This window comes from Hemiscyllium ocellatum, chromosome 10 (assembly GCF_020745735.1).
Source record: "Hemiscyllium ocellatum isolate sHemOce1 chromosome 10, sHemOce1.pat.X.cur, whole genome shotgun sequence".
Taxonomy (NCBI): Eukaryota; Metazoa; Chordata; class Chondrichthyes; order Orectolobiformes; family Hemiscylliidae; genus Hemiscyllium; species Hemiscyllium ocellatum.
The window spans coordinates 56,312,290-56,333,126 of record NC_083410.1 but is presented as its reverse complement, the minus strand read 5'-3'; the positions used below and the strand labels follow the sequence as shown (position 1 = coordinate 56,333,126).

General features: G+C 41.4%; 1 protein-coding gene across 2 annotated transcripts in view; it reads right to left on the bottom strand.

Annotated features, from left to right (window-relative positions):
• chac2 (ChaC, cation transport regulator homolog 2 (E. coli)) overlaps nt 1-20,837 on the bottom strand; it is a 30,338-nt gene that overhangs the window by 6,513 nt on the left and 2,988 nt on the right. Inside the window, exon 2 of one of the 2 annotated variants that reach the window (XM_060830928.1) lies at nt 2,753-2,788. The exons of the other annotated variant lie outside the window; for it this stretch is intronic. Within the exon in view, the coding sequence (XP_060686911.1) occupies nt 2,753-2,788 (36 nt within the window). The remainder of the gene's footprint in view (nt 1-2,752; nt 2,789-20,837) is intronic. 2 annotated transcript variants of the gene reach the window in all.

Sequence of the window (20,837 nt, the reverse complement as noted above, 5' to 3'; positions counted from 1 at the left end):
AAGAAACAGAATGTAGAGAAATAGTTGGTGACATCTTGAAAAATGTCCATATTACAGACGAGGAAGCAGTGGATGTCCATGAAAAAAGTGGATTAATCCCCAGGACCTGGTCAGGTGTACCCTAGAACTCTGTGGGAAGCTAGGGAAGTGATTGCTGGTCGTCTTGCTGAGATATTTGTATCATCGGTAGTCACAGGTGAGGTGCCGGAGACTGGAGGTTGACTAACGTGGTGCCACTGTTTAAGAAAGGTGGTAAGGACAAGCCAGGGAACTATAGACCAGTGAGTGTGATGTCAGTGGTTGGCAAGGTGTTGGATGGAATCCTGAGGGACAGGATGTACATGTATTTGGAAAGGCAAAGACTGATTCAGGATAGGCAAAATGGCTTTATGCATGGGAAATCATGTCACACAAAACTTGATTGAGGTTTTTGAAGAAGTAACAAATGGGATTGATGAGGGTAGAGCGGTAGATGTGATCTATATGGACGTCAGTAAGGCGTTTGACAAGGTTCCCCATGGGAGACTGGTTAGCAAGGTTAGATCTTAGAGAGAACTCACTTTCTGGATACAGAACTGGCTCAAAATGTAGAAGACACAATGGTGGCGGAGGGTTATTTTTCAGATGGAGGCCTGTGACCAGTGGACTGTCACAAGGATCGGTGCTGGGTCCATTAGTTTTTTGTCATTTATATAAATGATTTGGATGCGAGCATAAGAGGTATAGTTAGTAAGTTTACTGGTGACGCCAAAATTGGAGGTGTAGTGGACAGTGAAGAAGGTTACCTCAGATTACAACGGGATCTTGATCAGAGGGGCCAATGGGCCGAGAAAAAAGAGATGGAGTTTAATTTAGATAAATGTGAGCTGCTGCATCTTGGGAAAGCAAATCTTAGCAGAATTTATACACTTAATGGGAAAGCCCTAGGGAGTGTTGCTGAACAAAGAGGTCTAGTAGTGTAGGTTCAACGCTCCTTTAAAGTGGAGTTGCAGATAGATAGGATAGTGAAGTAGGCATTTGGCATGTTTTCCTTTATTGATCAGAGTATTGAGTTAAGGACATTGGTTAGACCACTGTTGGAATATTGCTTGCAATGCTGGTCTCCTTCCTATCGGAAAGATGTTGTGAAACTTGAAAAAGTTCAGAAAAGATTTACAAGGATGTTGACGATTTGAGCTATAGGAACAGGTTGAATATGGTGGGGCTGGTTTCCCTGGAACGTCAGAATCTGAGGGGTGACCTTAGACAGGTTTATAAAATCATGAGGAGTATGGATAGGATAAATAGACAAAGTTTTTTCCTTGGGGTGGGAAAGTCCAGAACTAGAGGGCATAGGTTTAGGGTGAGAGGGGAAAGATATAAGAGATCTAAGGGGCAACATTTTCACTCAGAGGGTGGTAGGTGTATGCAATGAGCTGCCAGAGGAAGTGGTGGAGACTAGTACAATTGCACAATTTAAAAGGCATTTGGATGGGTATCTGCAGGTGCTGGCAGGTGGGACTAGATTGGGTTGGGATATCTGGTCAGCATGGACAAGTTGGACCAAAGGATCTGTTCCATGCTGTACATCTCTATGAATTCTGACTCTACGAGTGACCCTACCTCAGAACTGACCTATAAGGAGTGAATATAAATAAAACATATCTTGTGTAGTAACCTTTTCTATGGCATCACGTAATTAAATACCTTATGGAAATCTACATTGCTTGTTCATTTCTCAAAGAACTCTAATAAATTAATGAAGAAAGTGTTAATTTTGCCTCATACTTATGATTTTCCAAATGTCTTGGCATAACCGCCATCATGGATTGTAACATTTTTCTTCTGACAGATATTAGTTTCATAGGCTTTTGCATTCTTTACTTTCTTTCTCTTTAAATACAGATTTTACATGAGCTCTCCACCCCCCAATCTGCTGGGATCGTTTGAAAGATCACAGTGCTTCTATTGTCTCTGCAACCAATTTTTTAAGACCCTAGATTGCAAGCCATTAGATTTGAGACTTTAGCTGAAATAATTTTCTATGTACCCATTCTCTGATGATTATGATTGTTTTAAGTTCATCTCTCCCTTTAAGCCCTTGTTTTTCCAAGAATATTTTGGCATGGTTTTATGCTTTACACAGTGAAAGCAAACAAGGAACCAGAATAACACTTCTTTCATTTCCTTGTTTTCCATTATTAATTCTCCAGACTCTCTTTTTTGCAGAGGACCAAAACCTTACTTTACTCTTGATATTTTGAAACAGGTTAAAATGCTTACTGTTGTTATATTTCAAACTGGCTGTCCCTTTTTCTTAAAAAAAAGGGAAATTAAAATGTGATTCTTTATTGGCTTTTAAAACTGTCCAAACTTTTGATCTAATGTTAATCTTACTGAATTTTCTCCTCACCTCCTTAGACAAGATAACAAACTTTAAACTAGACTTTAGCCAACCTGTCCATATTAATTTTCAGTACTGTGCAATAAGCATACTGAAGTTAAGCGGAGTTTCCTTGCCTTAAGTTGCAAGCTGACAAATGGAGCACCTGTATTTTACAAAGCTTGCATCCTTCAGAACTATAGACTTTTACAATAATACACAATGCTACAATTTAGAACAATTTTACTGGCATTTTACACTTGATCAGCTAATTAATATGCAATAGTTGTTGTTCCTATGCAGAAACAAATATTTCAAATACATTTATGAATTAATTGTAAATCAGTCCTGAGTCAGTTTAAAATTTTCAATTATGCATTATTCTTTTACCTCAGGATCTTCAACAAGTGTGACAACTCTTCCAGGCTACAGGGATGGAATGAAAAAATACATAAAGTCTTAACGAGGTACATAATGACATAGTATAATTAAACTACGATTATGGACAAGCCAAATTTGGTTGAACTTTAAAAGACCTCAAAATAAAAATTATTTCCTTGCTTTCTGACAAAACTAAAATATATTGGATTGTAAATACACTGGTTCCAGTTACAAAACAGAACTTAAATCAAAACTTCATTAACTACACAGATTGTGTCCCTTTCTTTCAGAAACCACTCTGCAGACGACTTACCTGACTTTCCAACTATATAACAGTAACAGATTACCTCACTGCTATCAGGCAAAGTTAGCCACCATATTGGTGAATCATGCTACACAATTTTGTACATTAGACTTTTGAATGTACCGAATCAGAATTGTAAGCCATACGCTTTTACAGTTAGTTCTTCTATAACGTAATGGTTACACTCTTGTGCAACCCTGCATTATAGAAAAATTGTGCTCTAGGAACAGCACTTGAAGTGTTGCCGATGTAATCGGGTCACACTCAGTAAAGTTCGCCCTTTAGAAACAGTGTCCCCAACTGTGTTACAGCGAATTTGCATTAAAAAAAGCACGTGTTATAGCAGAACAACCTGTATAAAATATTGGGTATCTGTGGATGTGAGAATTTGTGTTTGTGTATGGATTTTTTAAAAAAGGCTTCTCAGCTAACAAGTAGATGTGTGAAACTTGTTGTTTGTCATTTGATTCAGTGTGCTATTTTTGATTGTAATTTTATGAATGCTCAACGTTATTTTTTCTCATGATGTGATTTTATTAGAACTTAAGGAGGACCCTGATACTGGGAGAAAACAGCAGTATAGGTCGACTGTCTTAGCTGAAGGTTTTACCGAGTCACCAAACTTGTTTGGACAGATCCTAGAACAACTTCTTGAGGGCTTGACTTTAAGACCAACTTTAAAGTTAATTCAGTATGTGGACGACCTCCTGTTGTCCGGTCCCACCCAAACTGACACACAGCAAGGAACCAATGATTTATTAAACTACCTTGCAGTGAAGGGATTGCGAGTTATTCAGAACAAACTACAGTATGTGGAACGGGAAGTAAGATATTTAGAGCATTTGATCAGTCAAGGGCAGAAGAGAATAAGCCCTGAAAGAGTAAAGGGAATTGTAGAATTAGGACTACCCCGAATTAAGAGGGAACTCCGAAAGTTCCTGGGTTTGCTAGGTTATTGCAGACTCTGGATATATAATTATGCTACTCTTACAAAAAGACTATACCTGCAGCTAACAGAGGAGGCTCCGGACAGGGTTAAATGGGACCCAGAAGGAAAAATGCTGATTGAAACTTTAAAAAAAAATTAGTTACAGCACCGGTTTTGAGCTTGCCAGATTTTAATAAAGATTTTCGACTCTTTGTTAACGCCAAGCACGGGACGGCTTTTGGGGTCTTGACTCAGGAATGGGGTGGACATAGAAAACCTGTAGCTTTCCTCTCCAGAATCCTAGACCCCGTTTCACGGGGTTGGCCCGAATGTGTACAAGCAGTAGCAGCCACTGCTAAGCTAGTGGAAGAAAGCCAGAAACTGACGTTTGGAGCACCACTGACTGTGGTTACTCCTCACCAACTATTCTGAATCAAAAAGCGGGACGATGGCTCACAGACTCCCGAATCCTGAAATATGAGGCAGTGCTCTTAGATAGAGAGGACCTTAAGATAGAGGTGGGTGCATGTTCAAATCCGGCTGATTTCTTATGGAAAGGAGGACCATTCATGAGATTGAGTGCAAGGTAGTAATAAGTTAGAACAATTCCAAATTCACACGACATGAGGGGTGGTATCCACCTTCAGGAAAATGAGGCAGGGGAGCAGGGGCTCCAGGGGCAAATGTACCCAGTTACACAGAGAGATAGGCTGCCAGTGAGGCAGGGGAGCAGTGGCTCCGGAACAGATGTACAAAGAAATAGGCTGCTGATAAGGCAGGGGGGAACAGAAACTCTGAGGGTAGATGCGAATTAATATGGGTCACTTGAGAGTGAGTTTCAGGACGTTGAGACAGTAAGTAGACTGTATTGCGCTGAGATTGTTCATGGGGGCTATACGGCGCGTAGGGCTGCATTGAAAAACGGTAGGTAGGGAGCGGGAGCTCCGGGGGCGGATGCGCCCAGACACAGGGAAAACATTACATTTGACAACTGCGATGTGCTTGAAAGAATTAAAATGTTACTGACAACCGACCCTGAACAGTTCATAAGTAGAGCAGTGACCTCCGGGAAAAAGGGGGGGAAGATCTGCCACATGGGGACTGCCCAGCAGTACTGGAGACTGCGAGTGGAGATAGTTGGGGAAAAGAATTAGCACTTGAAGACCTGGTGGTCGAGAGGAGGTCGCTATGAGCTCCGATGCGCAGACACATGAGACAGTGACAGGCAGACATAGACAGAGAGACCAACACCGTATGAGAGAGAGAGAGAGAGAGAGAGGGCTGTGTGTGAGGACCTACAGAGAGAGAACGGAAGCTATTACATTTTGTTGTGTTTCTGGCTGAAAGTCATCTGTTCGTTAGTGCATGAATGTTTGAGTGTTTATCACCTAGAGCTTGAGTCACGAGATATGTGTATCTGTAAATATGTTGAGACCCTGGGCTTCGCTGTTTCTCGTTTACTTCACCAGGGACTCCTGACTCAGACACCACATCTGGATTTCGCTGTGCACACTATTGAACCCGGTGAAGGGGTTTTGATCAAACACTGACAACAGTTAACTCTCGAACTTTTGTGGGACGGCCCGTTCCTAGTACTCCTCACCATTGAACGGCGGAGAAAAGCTGGCAAATGGCCAGTCACCTCTCCAGTTAAGAAAGGAGTCTGGACAGCCCAATCAACACGTGACCCACTATAACTCAGACTGAACAGACTTTGATTAACTGACTATACTATGGCGACGTGAGTGCGGGGACTGTTTCTTCAGAATTGTATGTTAATCTTGTTTTGTGCTTTGATATATTGTTTAAGTTCTTAGTACTAGTCAGAATTATGCTGCTATTCCTGCTACTTCTGAGTTTTGCTCATATATCTTTTTCAGATGTTGTGTTAATGATTTCTGTTTCGGAATTTCCACAAGTTATAAAAATTGATGCTTGCAGCCTAAGTAGAATGCCCAGATGTAGAGTTTCAAAGGGAATATCTTTCCTCCAAGATATTTCTTCACACCCTACCGAACCGCAAAAGCCACCGCCTAGCATCACTATCCATAGAACACCCTTTAGCCCAGCCCTAAACTGTTTTGACAGGAAGTGTCATCCTATATATATCTCACCATTAAAAATGCTTCCTCTGAAGTCTCATTTCCCCATAAAAATGGGTCCCAACTCCTTAGTAAAGATTTAAAGATAGAGATGACAGTGTATGGGAAGCGTTTGTGGGCTGCTATTTTTGAATTGGCGTTGGACGGGGACAGCCTTTGGGATTCCTTGATTCTAAACTGCAACCTTTAACCCCTTACACTGATCCAAAGTCACTGCAGATTATAGAGGTTAAAGACCTGAGACAGACTCTTGAAATAGAAACAGGATATGGATAAACAAATGCCTGGATTGAATGGGTTAAATATACTGTAAAAAGCCTGAACAAAAGCAATTTCTATGCATTGCCTCCGGTAGGACAGTGTCTCAGGTAGTTCCCTTTCCGCTCGGGTGGGAGCGAAACAAACAGGGCATGGAATGCATGATAGCCCTATATCAAGATGAGACAGCATGGAAAAATCCGAATTGTGCTTCTTTGTCTTTGATGTTCTCTTCCTTAAAAGGACATAAGAGGCAAGCTCCCCCTGTGTTTTCTGCCGCTGTTGGGAATCACACACCGTGTGTTTATAGACAGGGTGGATCTATTGATTTGGGGGAGCTGAGATTGTGTTCGGTGATTAAAAACGTTACTGAAGCAGTGGAAGGAAGAAATTACTCATCTTTAAACATTCCCCGAGCGGATCTGTGGTGGTATTGTGGAGGAAAACTACTGAGACCCACCCTGCCCCCTGATTGGAAGGGGATATGTGCAATTGTACAATTGGCAATACCATTCACCTTGGCATTTGAAAGAGAACAGTTAGTTGGGAGAAAAGGAAGAGATAAGAGATCACTGCTACCCACTTCTGTTGATGAAAAGATTTATCTTGATTCGATAGGGGTCCCTGGGGGGTGCCTGATGAGTTCAAAGCTCGTAACCAGACTTCAGCAGGCTTTGAATCATCCCTATTCTGGTGGGTTACTATTAATAAGAATGTGGATTGGATAAACTACATTTATTATAACCAAGCACGGTTTATTAACCATACTAGAGATGCAGTAAAGGGTTTGGCCGAATAACTGGATGCCACCAGTTGTATGGCTTGGGAAAATAGACTGGCCTTGGACATGCTCTTAGCTGAAAAGGGGGGCGTTTGTGTCATGATAGGCTCTCAATGTTGTACTTTTATTCCCAACAATACGGCCCCTGATGGCTCGGTGACCCGTGCCCTGGAAGGTCTCCAGGCACTGGCTGATGAGATAGCTGAGAATTCAGGTGTAAATACTAATTGGACTGGCTGGCTAGAGCGGTGGTTCGATAAATTGAAGGGGGTGATGGTCTCAGTGGTGATTACACTTCTGTTGGTAATCGGGATTTTAGTTGCTTTGGGCTGTTGTATAATTCCATGTCTGCGTGGTCTAATTACCCGCCTTATTGAGACTACTTTGATTAAGAGTGACCCGCATACAGTTGTGGGCATTCACCTTCAAGCTGATGCAAATGATCCTGAGGCTGATTGGAATAGACAGGCCATGATTATGTTGCAGAAATTACAGACTGCATAAAAAGACAGGGGGGATTGATATAATATGGTTAATGTAATTTCTGCAGTTTCATGCATTCACACACCTACACACACACAACACACACACACCTCACACATAACCCACACACCTACACACACCCTCACTCACACACATACACACACACATACACATACACTCACACACATACATACACCCTCACACACTCACTCACACCTACACACACACTCACTGTACTAAAACTGAGGTTTAATGAATAGAAGCTAAATTATGAAACTAATGAAGCATGAACTAGAAGTTACCTCTGTAAAGCCAGGAACATGGTAACCTTGGGCAAGAAACCAAGGAATGCTTCGATTAGACACAGAGGGCAAAATACAATGAAAGCTCTTTTCATGACATACACAAAAATCAATAAATGTTATAACTAGTAGAACATGAAGATACCAAACAGCAGAAATTGTAAAATAATATAACATTTTAATTAAAGAAATTGGCAGAGAAAAGCGTGAAATGCTTTAACCAATGGAATTGTCATTAATGATTTTTAATGTAAGAAAAATCCATAGCGTGAGATGTTTAAACCAATGAAATTATCACCAATGTATTTGAATGGAAAAATAATGTATAAGTATTAGTGCTGTAAAATCTCTCGTTGCGATTTCCGAAGTCCTTTTTGGAACTCGCCCAATCTTCGAAGATTGAATAAACATCTGTTGCTCCGTCTGTGTGTGTCTCGCAGTATTTCGATTTGCCACGGGAGAAGTGATAGCCGGTGGGGATAAGGGCTGATACCAGTCAACTTGGAGTTCGCCTTTTTGAACTTAACCTTGCGGACAGTCTCCCTTGATACAAGGGTTAAAGGACAGTCCGCGGTTGGCAGAGTTCGGAGGCAGGACCCGGTTGTTCTGAATCAGATCCCTAGAGTTAGAATAGTTAGCCAAGTGTCAGGAACTATTCTCCGGAGATTCAGAAAGCCTAGACAGAATTCACTTATAACACAAAGTATGCCTTATTTAAGTTTATTCTATCCAAACAATAGAAATAGTGAAAAACTACACAATTCATTTAAATGGAAATAAACTCAAAAGTAAAACACTGACAAAATTTAGACTATTTTTATTTAAAAATCTGCTTTCAGAAAGAAACAATGATCATACAACACAATAGTCTATTAGTCAAGACCTGGGACGAACAAGTCACAGATGGAAAGTTCAAATCTCATGTCAAGTTGTAAAGCCAAATCAATAATTTAGTTCATCATAAAAGTTCACCTAGCCCATAAAAAGACAAAAATCAACTGAATTGCTTAATTTACCACACTGATCTGACTCCATAAACGTGAGAATTTAGTTCCACGTTACTGCCCACAAGCAACTAGAGATGGGCAAAAGATACAGGTTATCAATATGCCAAGAACAAATATTTGAATGCATCATTCTGATATTTTTGGTTTATAAATAATGGGTATTTTATCAATACAGCAGTTGTGATAAACATAATCAATAATCAACTATAACAAATAATAGGTTGTATTTGCCATAAATGAACAGGTTCATGAATTTACATTACTGACACCCAACTAGCTGGGTATTAACATGGACAGGATTTGACCATCCATAAAACTGTGGGGGTTACAAAAGCAGGTTAGAGGCCAACAACTCTATAGTGAGTAACTTACTTTTTGTGTCCTCAAAATTTCTATACACCATCAAACAAGGCACAAGTGAATGGCATGATGAAACATTTTGCCCTTGCCTCGGTGAGGGTAGCAATGACAACACTCAAGATGCCTGTATAATTAACACCCCATTTTCCTTCCTCAACCACATGATGCACAGCAGCAACTCACCAAGACTCTAATTTCTCCCACATAGAAGGGGAAGGCACAAGGGAAGACCACCACTTGCAAATTCTCCTTCAAGCAACACACCATCACATTTGGAGACATATTGTTATTCCTTGGCTGTCAACGAATCAAAATCTTGGAACTCACTTCCTAACAGTAGCAATGGTGTAGCTGCAATAGATGTGTAATAGCATTTCAAGAAGATGGTTCACTACCACCTTTTCAAAAGCAACTATTGACGTGCAACAATTTGGTCTTCCTCGTGGTGTCCAGGATGGTGAAAAAAATAATCAAATTTAATCCCAGCAAAGAATTCAAAACAAAATATCTGACACTGCACAAAAATAAAAAGAAACAAATGCAGAACAGTTCTCATTTTCAATGAAACATATAAACATTGGCAGTCACTCGCATCTCAGCTCTAGAATACAAATCATGTCCAAAATGGGACAAAGTCTGTGGTAAGAAATGGAATAAGTCTTCTTGGCAGAATCTAAATTGAACATCAAATAACAGGTTAAATGCTGCCTGACAGCACTGTTGCCAAGTTGTTCCATCATTTTACTCATGATTGCCAGTTGATTAATAGTGCAACAATGGTTGGATAAGATTTTGCACTGCAGCAGCACAAATCTGAATCAGTTGACCAGATCTGGTAACCTATCAAGAATAAAGACAAATGGAATAAAGATGTGGAAGATACACAATGTGGGGAAATAAAGGATTCTGGATAATCCAAGATGGAGGATGGGAAAACTTTCTGGCTATAACAGCTGCTCCTTTTTTTGAGGTATTTTAGGAACAGCAATTAGTCTTAGATGCTGTTACATTGTTTTGGAACATTGGAAAAAAAGTCAAAAACAACAGCAGTTTCAAAAGGGATAAGAACAGACAAAGGAAGCACATGGTGAGGTCAGTGCAGGAGAGAGGGGGGGGAGAGAGAGAGAGAGAGAGAGAGAGAGAGAGAGAGAGAGAGAGAGAGAGAAAAAAAAGAAACTGACATCACAGTTACTGCCTTTGCTGTTTGAAATCATGTATCGCTGGACATCGGATTGCGTTTGGGAAAATTAACAAACAGTGAAATTCACAACTGATCTTGGAAGAACTGTTTGGGCGAAGTCACAGCACAGAAACTGATAAGTGAATTGTTTTAAATGTGGCCTACAGAAAGTCTGCAGTAGAGTGGGTTCTTTCTTGATGATGGTTCTTGAGATACATCTCTTGATTAAACCTAAAATATAAGCCATAACTATTAATTTAATCTGGGGCAGTGTTTTGTAGAGGTTATTTTCTGGATCTATAGATCTGTAGATTGTGAAGGAGCAAACATGGCCTTCAGTAGAGTGATATGCGCTTAGAGACAGATGTACAGCATGGAAACAGACCCTTCGGTCCATGCCGACCAGATATCCCAACCCAATCTAGTCCCACCTGCCAGCACTCGGTCCATATCCCTCCAAACCATTCCTATTCATATACCCATCCAAATGCCTCTTAAATGTTGCAATTGTACTAGCCTCCACCTCTTCCTCTGGCAGCTCATTCCATTCACGTACCACGCTCTGTGTGAAAACGTTGCCCCTGAGGTCTCTTTTATATCTTTCTCCTCTCACCCTAAACCTATGCCTTCTAGTTTTGGACTCCCCCCACCCCAGGGAAAAGACTTTGCCTACTTACCCTATCCAAGCCCCTCATAATTTTGTAAACCTCTATAAGGTCACCCCTCAGCTTCCGACGCCCCAGGAAAAACAGCCTCAACCTGTTCAGCCTCTCCCATTAGCTCAAATCCTCCACCCTGGCAACATCCTTGTAAATCTTTTCTGAACCCTTTCAGGTTTCACAACATCTTTCCAAGAGGAAGGAGACCAGAACTGCATGCAATATTCCAACAGTGGCCTAACCAATGTCCTGTAGAGCCGCAACATGACCTCCCGACTCCTGTACTCAATACACTGACCAATACAGGAAAGCATACCAAATGCCTCCTTCACTATCCTATCTACCTGCGACTCCACTTTCAAGGAGCTATGAACCTGCACTCCAATGTCTCTTTGTTCAGCAATACTCCCTAGGACCTCACCATTAGGTGTATAAGTCCTGCTAAGATTTGCTTTCCCAAAATGCAGCACCTCACATTTATCGGAATTAAACTCCATCTGCCACTTCTCAGCCTACTGGCCCATTTGGTCAAGATCCTATTGTGATAGGAGGTAACTCTCTTTGCTGTCTACTACACCTCCAATTTTGGTGTCATCTGCAAACTTACTAACTGTACCTCTTATGCTAACATCCGAATGATTTATGTAAATGACAAAAAGTAGAGGGCCCTCCACCACTTGCCCACCAGCGACATCAGGCTCACTGGTCTATAGTTCCCTGGCCTATAGTTCCCTGGCTTGGCCTTACCACCCTTCTTAAACAGTGGCACCACGTTAGCCAACCTCCAGTCTTCCAGCACCTCATCTGTGACTATCGATGATACAAATATCTCAGCAAAAGGCCCAGCAATCACTTCTCTAGCTTTCCACAGAGTTCTCGGGTACACCTGATCTGGTCTTGGGGATTTATCCACCTTTATCCATTTCAAGACATCCAGCACTTCCTCCTCTGTAATATGGACATTTTCCTAGATGTCACCATCTATTTCCCAACAGTCTATATCTTCCATATCCTTTTTCATAGTAAATACTGATGCAAAATATTCATTTAATATCTCCCCCATTTTCTGCAGCTCCATACAAAGGCTACCTTGCTGATCTTTGAGGGGCCCTATTCTCTCCCTCGTTACCCTTTTGTCCTTAATGTATTTGTTATATCTCTTTGGATTTTCCTTAACTATATTTGCCAAAGCTATCTCATGTCCCCTTTCTGCCCTCCTGATTTCCCTCTTAAGTATACTCCTACTTCCTTTATACTCTTCTAAGGATTCACTTGATCTATCCTATCTATACCTTACATATGCTTCCTTCTTTTTCTCAACCAAACCCTCAATTTTTTTAGTCATCTAGCATTCCCTATACCTACTAGCCTTTCCTTTCACCCTAACAGGAGTATTCTTTCTCTGGATTCTTGTTATTTCACTTCTGAAGGCTTCCCATTTTCCAGCCACCCCTAATACCGTCAAAATTGGCCTTTCTCCAATTTAGAACTTCAACTTTTTAGATCTGTTCTATCCTTTTCCATCACTATTTTAAATCTAATAGAATTATGGTCACTGGCCCCAAAGTGCTCCCCCACTGACATCTCGGTCACCTGCCCTGCCTTATTTGCCAAGAGTAGGTCAAGTGTTGCACGTTCTCTAGTAGGTACATCCACATACTGCATCAGAAAATTGTCTTGTACACACTTAACAAATTCCTCTCCATCTAAACCCTTAACAGTATGGCAGTCCCAGTCTATGTTTGGAAAGTTAAAATCCCCTACCATAACCACCTATTATTCTTACAGATAGCTGAGATCTCCTTACAAGTTTGTTTCTCAATTTTCCTCTAACTATTCGGGGGTCTATAATACAATCCCAATTATCATCCCTTTCTTATTTCTCAGTTCCACCCAACTAACTTCCCTGGATGTATTTCCAGGAATATTCTCCCTCAGCACAGTTGTAATGCTATCCCTTACCAAAAATGCCAACCCCCCCCTCCTCTCTTGCCTCCCTTTCTATCCTACCTGTAGCATTTGTATCCTTGAACATTAAACTACCAGTCCTGCCCATCCCTGAGCTATGTTTCTGTAATTGCTATGATATCCCAGTGCCATGTTCCTAACCATGCCGAGTTCAACTGCCTTCCCTGTTAGGCCCCTTGGATTGAAATAAAATGCAGTTTAATTTATTAGTCCTACTTTGTCCCTGCCTGTTTGACTCACTTCTGTTCTCAAATGTACCAGTCACCGATTGATCTCTTTCCTCACTATCTCTCTGATGCTCTTACTAGTTTAAATCCTCCCGAGCAGCTCTTGCAAATCTCCCTGTCAGTATTTTAGTGCTCTTCCAATTTAGGTGCAATCTGTCCTTCTTGTAGATGTTAATTCTACCCCAAAAGAGATTCCAATGGTCCAAAAATGTGAATCCTTCTACCATACACCAGCTCCTTAGCCATGCATTCATCAGCTCTATCCTCCTATTCCTGCCCTCACTAGCTCGTAGCACCAAGTGTAATCCAGATATTACTACTCTCAAGGACCTCCTTTTTAAATTTCTGCCTAAGTCTCTGTAATCTCCCTCCAGAATCTCAACCTTTTCCCTTTCTGTGTCATTGGTTCCAATGTGGACAATGACCTTTTGCTGGCCCCTCTCCCCAGTGAGAACATTCTGCACTCTCTCTGAGACATCCTTGATCCTGGCACCAGGGAAACAATACACCACTTTGCTTTTTCGCTGCTGGCCACAGAAACATCTGTCTGTACCTTGGACTAGAGAATCCCCTACCAAAATTGATCTCTTGGAACCTGACGTACCCCTCGAGCCAGTCTCAATACCTGTATGCCCTAATTATTTATTGAACACTCTGAAGTTTAAATAAAAATCTAGGGTGAATAATGCATTTCACTTCCTGTAATCAGTTGAGATTGATATGGTTAATGTAATTTCTGCAGTTTCATGCATACACACACACACACACCTACACACACACACCTCACACATAACCCACACACATACCTACACATACACACCTACACACACACACACTCACACACACCTACACACACACTCACTGTACTAAAACTGAGGTTTAATGAATAGAAGCTAAATTATGAAACTAATGATTGACTAGGCCATAATGAAGCATGAACTAGAAGTTACCTCTGTAAAGCCAGGAACATGGTAACCTTGGGCAAGAAACCAAGGAATGCTTCGATTAGACACAGAGGGCAAAATACAATGAAAGCTCTTTTCATGACATACACAAAAATCAATAAATGTTATAACTAGTAGAACATGAAGATACCGAATAGCAGAAATTGTAAAATAATATAACATTTTAATTAAAGAAATTGGCAGAGAAAAGCGTGAAATGCTTTAACCAATGGAATTGTCATTAATGATTTTTAATGTAAGAAAAATCCATAGCGTGAGATGTTTAAACCAATGAAATTATCACCAATGTATTTGAATGGAAAAATAATGTATAAGTATTAGTGCTGTAAAATCTCCCGTTGCGATTTCCGAAGTCCTTTTTGGAACTCGCCCAATCTTCGAAGATTGAATAAACATCTGTTGCTCCGTTTGTGTGTGTCTCGCAGTATTTCGATTTGCCACGGGAGAAGTGATAGCCGGTGGGGATAAGGGCTGATACCAGTCAACTTGGAGTTCGCCTTTTTGAACTTAACCTTGCGGACAGTCTCCCTTGATACAAGGGTTAAAGGACAGTCCGCGGTTGGCAGAGTTCGGAGGCAGGACCCGGTTGTTCTGAATCAGATCCCTAGAGTTAGAATAGTTAGCCAAGTGTCAGGAACTATTCTCCGGAGATTCAGAAAGCCTAGACAGAATTCACTTATAACAAATTTGGGGGCTCATGTCCGGGATCCTAAATAGAACTCCCACGGGAGGCTCTGAATGATTCTGGGACACTGTGACACACACAGATGTTTGAGCAAACGATGTGAATAGGTGGCGCTCGCAATAAAGTAAAAAGGTTGAAGCTTCGAAAAAGTAAAAAGGTGATTTTTTACTTTGAGTCGGACAACTCCGTGCACAGGATCAAGGTAAGAACCTTCTCTGGTATTTTGGGGTTTTCGCGGAATTGAGAAGGGTACACTGCCTTGTCGACTCGGTGGTTGTGACAGGTAACCGGGATACAAGGGTTAATTGAGTAACCAGAGTGTAGGTTAGCCTGAAGACCAACCATGGGTGGCCGAGGTTCCAGGTCTAAAAAGGAACGGGAAAACGAAACCCCACAGATTCTCCTTAATAGTCTGCTGGGACGAAAATTGGGGAATTGGAGTCCCTACGAAAGTCAGGGCTTAAAGAAAAAGGAAATGATAAAATACTGTTGTTTTGTTTGGGTAAAAGAACCCATCCGTCCGCCATCAGTGATCTGGCCAAAATTTGGATCGGACGAGGATTGGGTTTGTCAAATTTTAAATGATTATGTAAAGAATAAACAGTATCCAGGTTTAAAAGAGAGCGAGTATGTTGCATGTTGGGTAGGGAACCTGACAGCAACTGCTCCAACCCCAGTACCCTTATATCCTTTAACCCCACTGAATGAGAGTACGTGGGAAGTGTTAGAGAACTTACCCCCGCCTGTGGCACCCCCGCCATATGCTCTTCAGGAGGAACAACGGCAGCGGCCGTTGGAGAATCGGGAGCGGGATCCAGGGGATCTGGCGAAGGGGACGTGGAAGCCACAGCAGCAGGGGCTGAGGGGGTAAGGAGATCTGCACGACTAAAGGAGAGAGAGATGAGGGGAAAAGGTGATAAAGAAGTAGTGAGACTGTGTCCCCTACGGGAGGTCCCGTTTGGGGAACGGACCACAGGATTTGTTGTAGCCCCATTAAACTCAAATTATATAAGACAACTGAAGTTTATTTTTTACCAGCAGCTTGCAGTAAGACCGACAGAGAGAGAGAGAGTGCGAGAACTGCTCGCAAAACATTTAACCCTCTGTGATTCGGTTTGAATGCACATTGGTTTGTTGGTGATTGAATGAGGAAGTTTTATTCACTGGAGCTTGAGTTCCAGGATTGTTTTAAATGTGATCTTTATGTAAACATAACAGGATTTATTTTCAATATGTGAAGGACAGTTGTAGTTTCAGTTCAACAGTAGACTGTCGGGAAAAAAAAGACGATAACTTCCATGGTTATTATCTGAGACCTTGGATTCGGCCATTAGAATTTTTTAAAAAAAAACTTGAATTGACAAATTATTGTAAGACAGCTCTGATTATTTTACGACCTAAAGTATTGTAATTGAGAAATAATTGGTCAGGAGTACATAAGAAAACTAATTTTGGATTTAAAATTAGGGTACTAAATCTGGGTGAATACAGTGGATTTTAAAATTGGGAACTGTATGCATTTTACATTTTAAATATTAAATACTGAATAAATGGACGTAAATATATAAATATGTTTACAAGTTAGGAACAGGCTTTAAAGTTAGTCAAGCATGAATTAATAAATTGGTGTTTGAGGATATGAGAAGCTAGGAACATTGCAATATTTCTTAAAAAAGGAAGAACGTATCGACTAAAGTGCCGATAGGGGACAAGGAGATTGGGTTTGTGTGTGACCCCCTCACCAGTGGGGAGGTCGGAACATTTAAAAGGAAATGACGGTCCTGGATGAGAATCCGATAGGATTGTCAGAACAAATTAATTTTTGAGGCCCAGTCTGTATATGTGGGCTGAGTTAATGTCTATTTTTGAATATACTATTTACTGGGGGAGAAAGGAGACTTATATGGGGATACTGGATAGGGAAAGTGTTAATTGAGATTAAAAAAAACTAGTAGCAGTGCCGGTATTAAGCTTGCCGGACAATTTGGCATGAGAGGGGGATGGTTAGGGGTGAAGACAAATATCCCCTTCAGAACCCTAACTGGGACCACCACAATATAGAAGGGTGGAATAATATGTTAGACATGCAAAATTTGATAATCCAAGGGATACAAACTTGCATCCCCAAACAACAAAATTTAGCCAAGGTTTTCGACCTGAGGCAGGGAAAGGATGAGTCTCCCTGTGCATTCTTACACAGATTAAGGGAGTCGGTTAGGAAATGTTCGGGTATAGACCCAGATGGGGAAATAGGATGACGGATGGTAAAGGTTCACTTCGTGACAAAGGCATGGCCTGATATCCAGAAGAAGTTACAGAAGATAGAGGACGGGAACGGTAGAAATGAGTCGGAGTTGTTACAGGAGGTTCAGAAAGTATTTGTATAGAGAGACATAATGGCGGAGGAACGGAAGGCTAAGATAATGGTAGCAGTAGTAAGGGAGGACTGTATGAAAGACAAAAGGAGTCGGATAAATAAGGTGGTTATCTAAATCTGAATATTTATGTCTTTGTGGGCCGGCCCCCGATAGGAATTTTGTGTTGGTGAAGATTTATGTGTGTCTTTGTGTGTGTAAATTTGATTGTAAAAAAAGTCTCTGTGGATGTGAGAATTTGTGTTTGTGTATGGATTTTTTTTAAAAAGGCTTCTCAGCTAACAAGCAGTTTAACACTTTGTGCTCTGGCTTGAATTCATCTGTTTGTTAATGGTTTTATGTGTGAAACTTGTTGTTTGTCATTTGATTCAGTGTGCTATTTTTGATTGTAATTTTATGAATGCTCAACGTTATTTTTTTTCTCATGATATGATTTTATTAGAACTTAAGGAGGACCCTGATACTGGGAGAAAACAGCAGTATAGGTCGACTGTCTTAGCTGAAGGTTTTACCGAGTCACCAAACTTGTTTGGACAGATCGTGGAACAAGTTCTTGAGGGCTTGATTTTAAGACCAACTTTAAAGTTAATTCAGTATGTGGACGACCTCCTGTTGTCCGGTCCCACCCAAACTGACACACAGCAGGGAACCAATGATTTATTAAACTACCTTGCAGTGAAGGGATTGCGAGTTAGTCAGAACAAACTACAGTATGTGGAACGGGAAGTAAGATATTTAAAGCATTTGATCAGTCAAGGGCAGAAGAGAATAAGCCCTGAAAGGGTAAAGGGAATTGTAGAATTAGGACTACCCCGAATTAAGAGGGAACTCCGAAAGTTCCTGGGTTTGCTAGGTTATTGCAGACTCTGGATATATAATTATGCTACTCTTACAAAAAGACTATACCTGCAGCTAACAGAGGAGGCTCCGGACAGGGTTAAATGGGACCCAGAAGGAAAAATGCTGATTGAAACTTTAAAAAAAAAATTAGTTACAGCACCGGTTTTGAGCTTGCCAGATTTTAATAAAGATTTTCGACTCTTTGTTAACGCCAAGCATGGGACGGCTTTTGGGGTCTTGACTCAGGAATGGGGTGGACATAGAAAATCTGTAGCTTTCCTCTCCAGAATCCTAGACTCCGTTTCACGGGGTTGGCCCGAATGTGTACAAGCAGTAGCAGCCACTGCTAAGCTAGTGGAAGAAAGCCAGAAACTGACGTTTGGAGCACCACTGACTGTGGTTACTCCTCACCAAGTCCGCACTATTCTGAATCAAAAAGCGGGACGATGGCTCACAGACTCCCGAATCCTGAAATATGAGGCAGTGCTCTTAGATAGAGAGGACCTTAAGATAGAGGTGGGTGCATGTTCAAATCCGGCTGACTTCTTATGGAAAGGAGGACCATTCATGAGATTGAGTGCAAGGTAGTAATAAGTTAGAACAATTCCAAATTCACACGACATGAGGGGTGGTATCCACCTTCAGGAAAATGAGGCAGGGGAGCAGGGGCTCCAGGGGCAAATGTACCCAATTACACAGAGAGATAGGCTGCCGGTGAGGCAGGGGAGCAGAAACTCTGAGGGTAGATGCGAATTAATATGGGTAACTTGAGAGTGAGTTTCAGGACGTTGAGACAGTAAGTAGACTGTATTGCGCTGAGATTGTTCGTGGGGGCTATACGGCTCGTAGGGCTGCATTGATGTTCCTGACAACCGACGCTGAACAGTTCCCAGACACAGAATACAGTGACAGGCAGACATAGACAGAGAGACCAACACCGTATGAGAGAGAGAGAGAGAGAACGGAAGCTATTACATTTTGTTGAGTTTCTGGCTGAAAGTCATCTGTTCGTTAGTGCATGAATGTTTGAGTGTTTATCACCTAGAGCTTGAGTCATGAGATATGTGTATCTGTAAATATGTTGAGACTCTGGGCTTCGCTGTTTCTCGTTTACTCCACCAGGAATTCCTGACTCAGACACCACCTCTGGATTTCGCTGTGCACACTATTGAACCTGGTGAAGGGGTTTTGATCAAACACTGACAACAGTTAACTCTCGAACTTGTGTGGGACGGCCCGTTCCTAGTACTCCTCACCACTGAACGGCGGAGAAAAGCTGGCAAATGGCCAGTCACCTCTCCAGTTAAGAAAGGAGTCTGGACAGCCGAATCAACACGTGACCCACTATAACTCAGACTGAACAGACTTTGATTAACTGACTATACTATGGCGACGTGAGTGCGGGGACTGTTTCTTCAAAATTGTATGTTAATCTTGTTTTGTGCTTTGATATATTGTTTAAGTTCTTAGTACTAGTCAGAATTATGCTGCTATTCCTGTTACTTCTGAGTTTTGCTCATATATCTTTTTCAGATGTTGTGTTAATGATTTCTGTTTCGGAATTTCCACAAGTTATAAAAATTGATGCTTGCAGCCTAAGTAGAATGCCCAGATGTAGAGTTTCAAAGGGAATATCTTTCCTTCAAGATATTTCTTCACACCCTACCGAACCGCAAAAGCCACCGCCTAGCATCACTATCCATAGAACACCCTTTAGCCCAGCCCTAAACTGTTTTGACAGGAAGTGTCATCCTATATATATCTCACCATTAAAAATGCTTCCTCTGAAGACTCATTTCCCCATAAAAATGGGTCTCAACTCCTTAGTAAAGATTTAAAGATAGAGATTACAGTGTATGGGAAGCGTTTTGTGGGCTGCTATTTTTGAATTGGCGTCGGACGGGGACAGCCTTTGGGATTCCTTGATTCTAAACTGCAACCTTTAACCCCTTACACTGATCCAAAGTCACTGCAGATTATAGAGGTTAAAGACCTGAGACAGACTCTTGAAATAGAAACAGGATATGGATAAACAAATGCCTGGATTGAATGGGTTAAATATACTGTAAAAAGCCTGAACAAAAGCAATTGCTATGCATGTGCCTCCGGTAGGACAGTGTCTCAGGTAGTTCCCTTTCCGCTCGGGTGGGAGTGAAACAAACAGGGCATGGAATGCATGATAGCCCTATATCAAGATGAGACTGCATGGAAAAATCCGAATTGTGCCTCTTTGTCTTTGATGTTCTCTTCCTTAAAAGGACATACGAGGCAAGCTCCCCCTGTGTTTTCTGCCGCTGTTGGGAATCACACATCGTGTGTTTATAGACAGGGTGGATCCATTGATTTGGGGGAGCTCAGATTGTGTTCGGTGATTAAAAACGTTACTGAAGCAGTGGAAGGAAGAAATTACTCATCTTTAAACGTTCCCCGAGCGGATCTGTGGTGGTATTGTGGAGGAAAACTACTGAGACCCACCCTGCCCCCTGATTGGAAGGGGATATGTGCAATTGTACAATTGGCAATACCATTCACCTTGGCATTTGAAAGAGAACAGTTAGTTGGGAGAAAAGGAAGAGATAAGAGATCACTGCTACCCACTTCTGTTGATGAAAGGATTTATCTTGATTCAATAGGGGTCCCTAGGGGGGGTGCCTGATGAGTTCAAAGCTC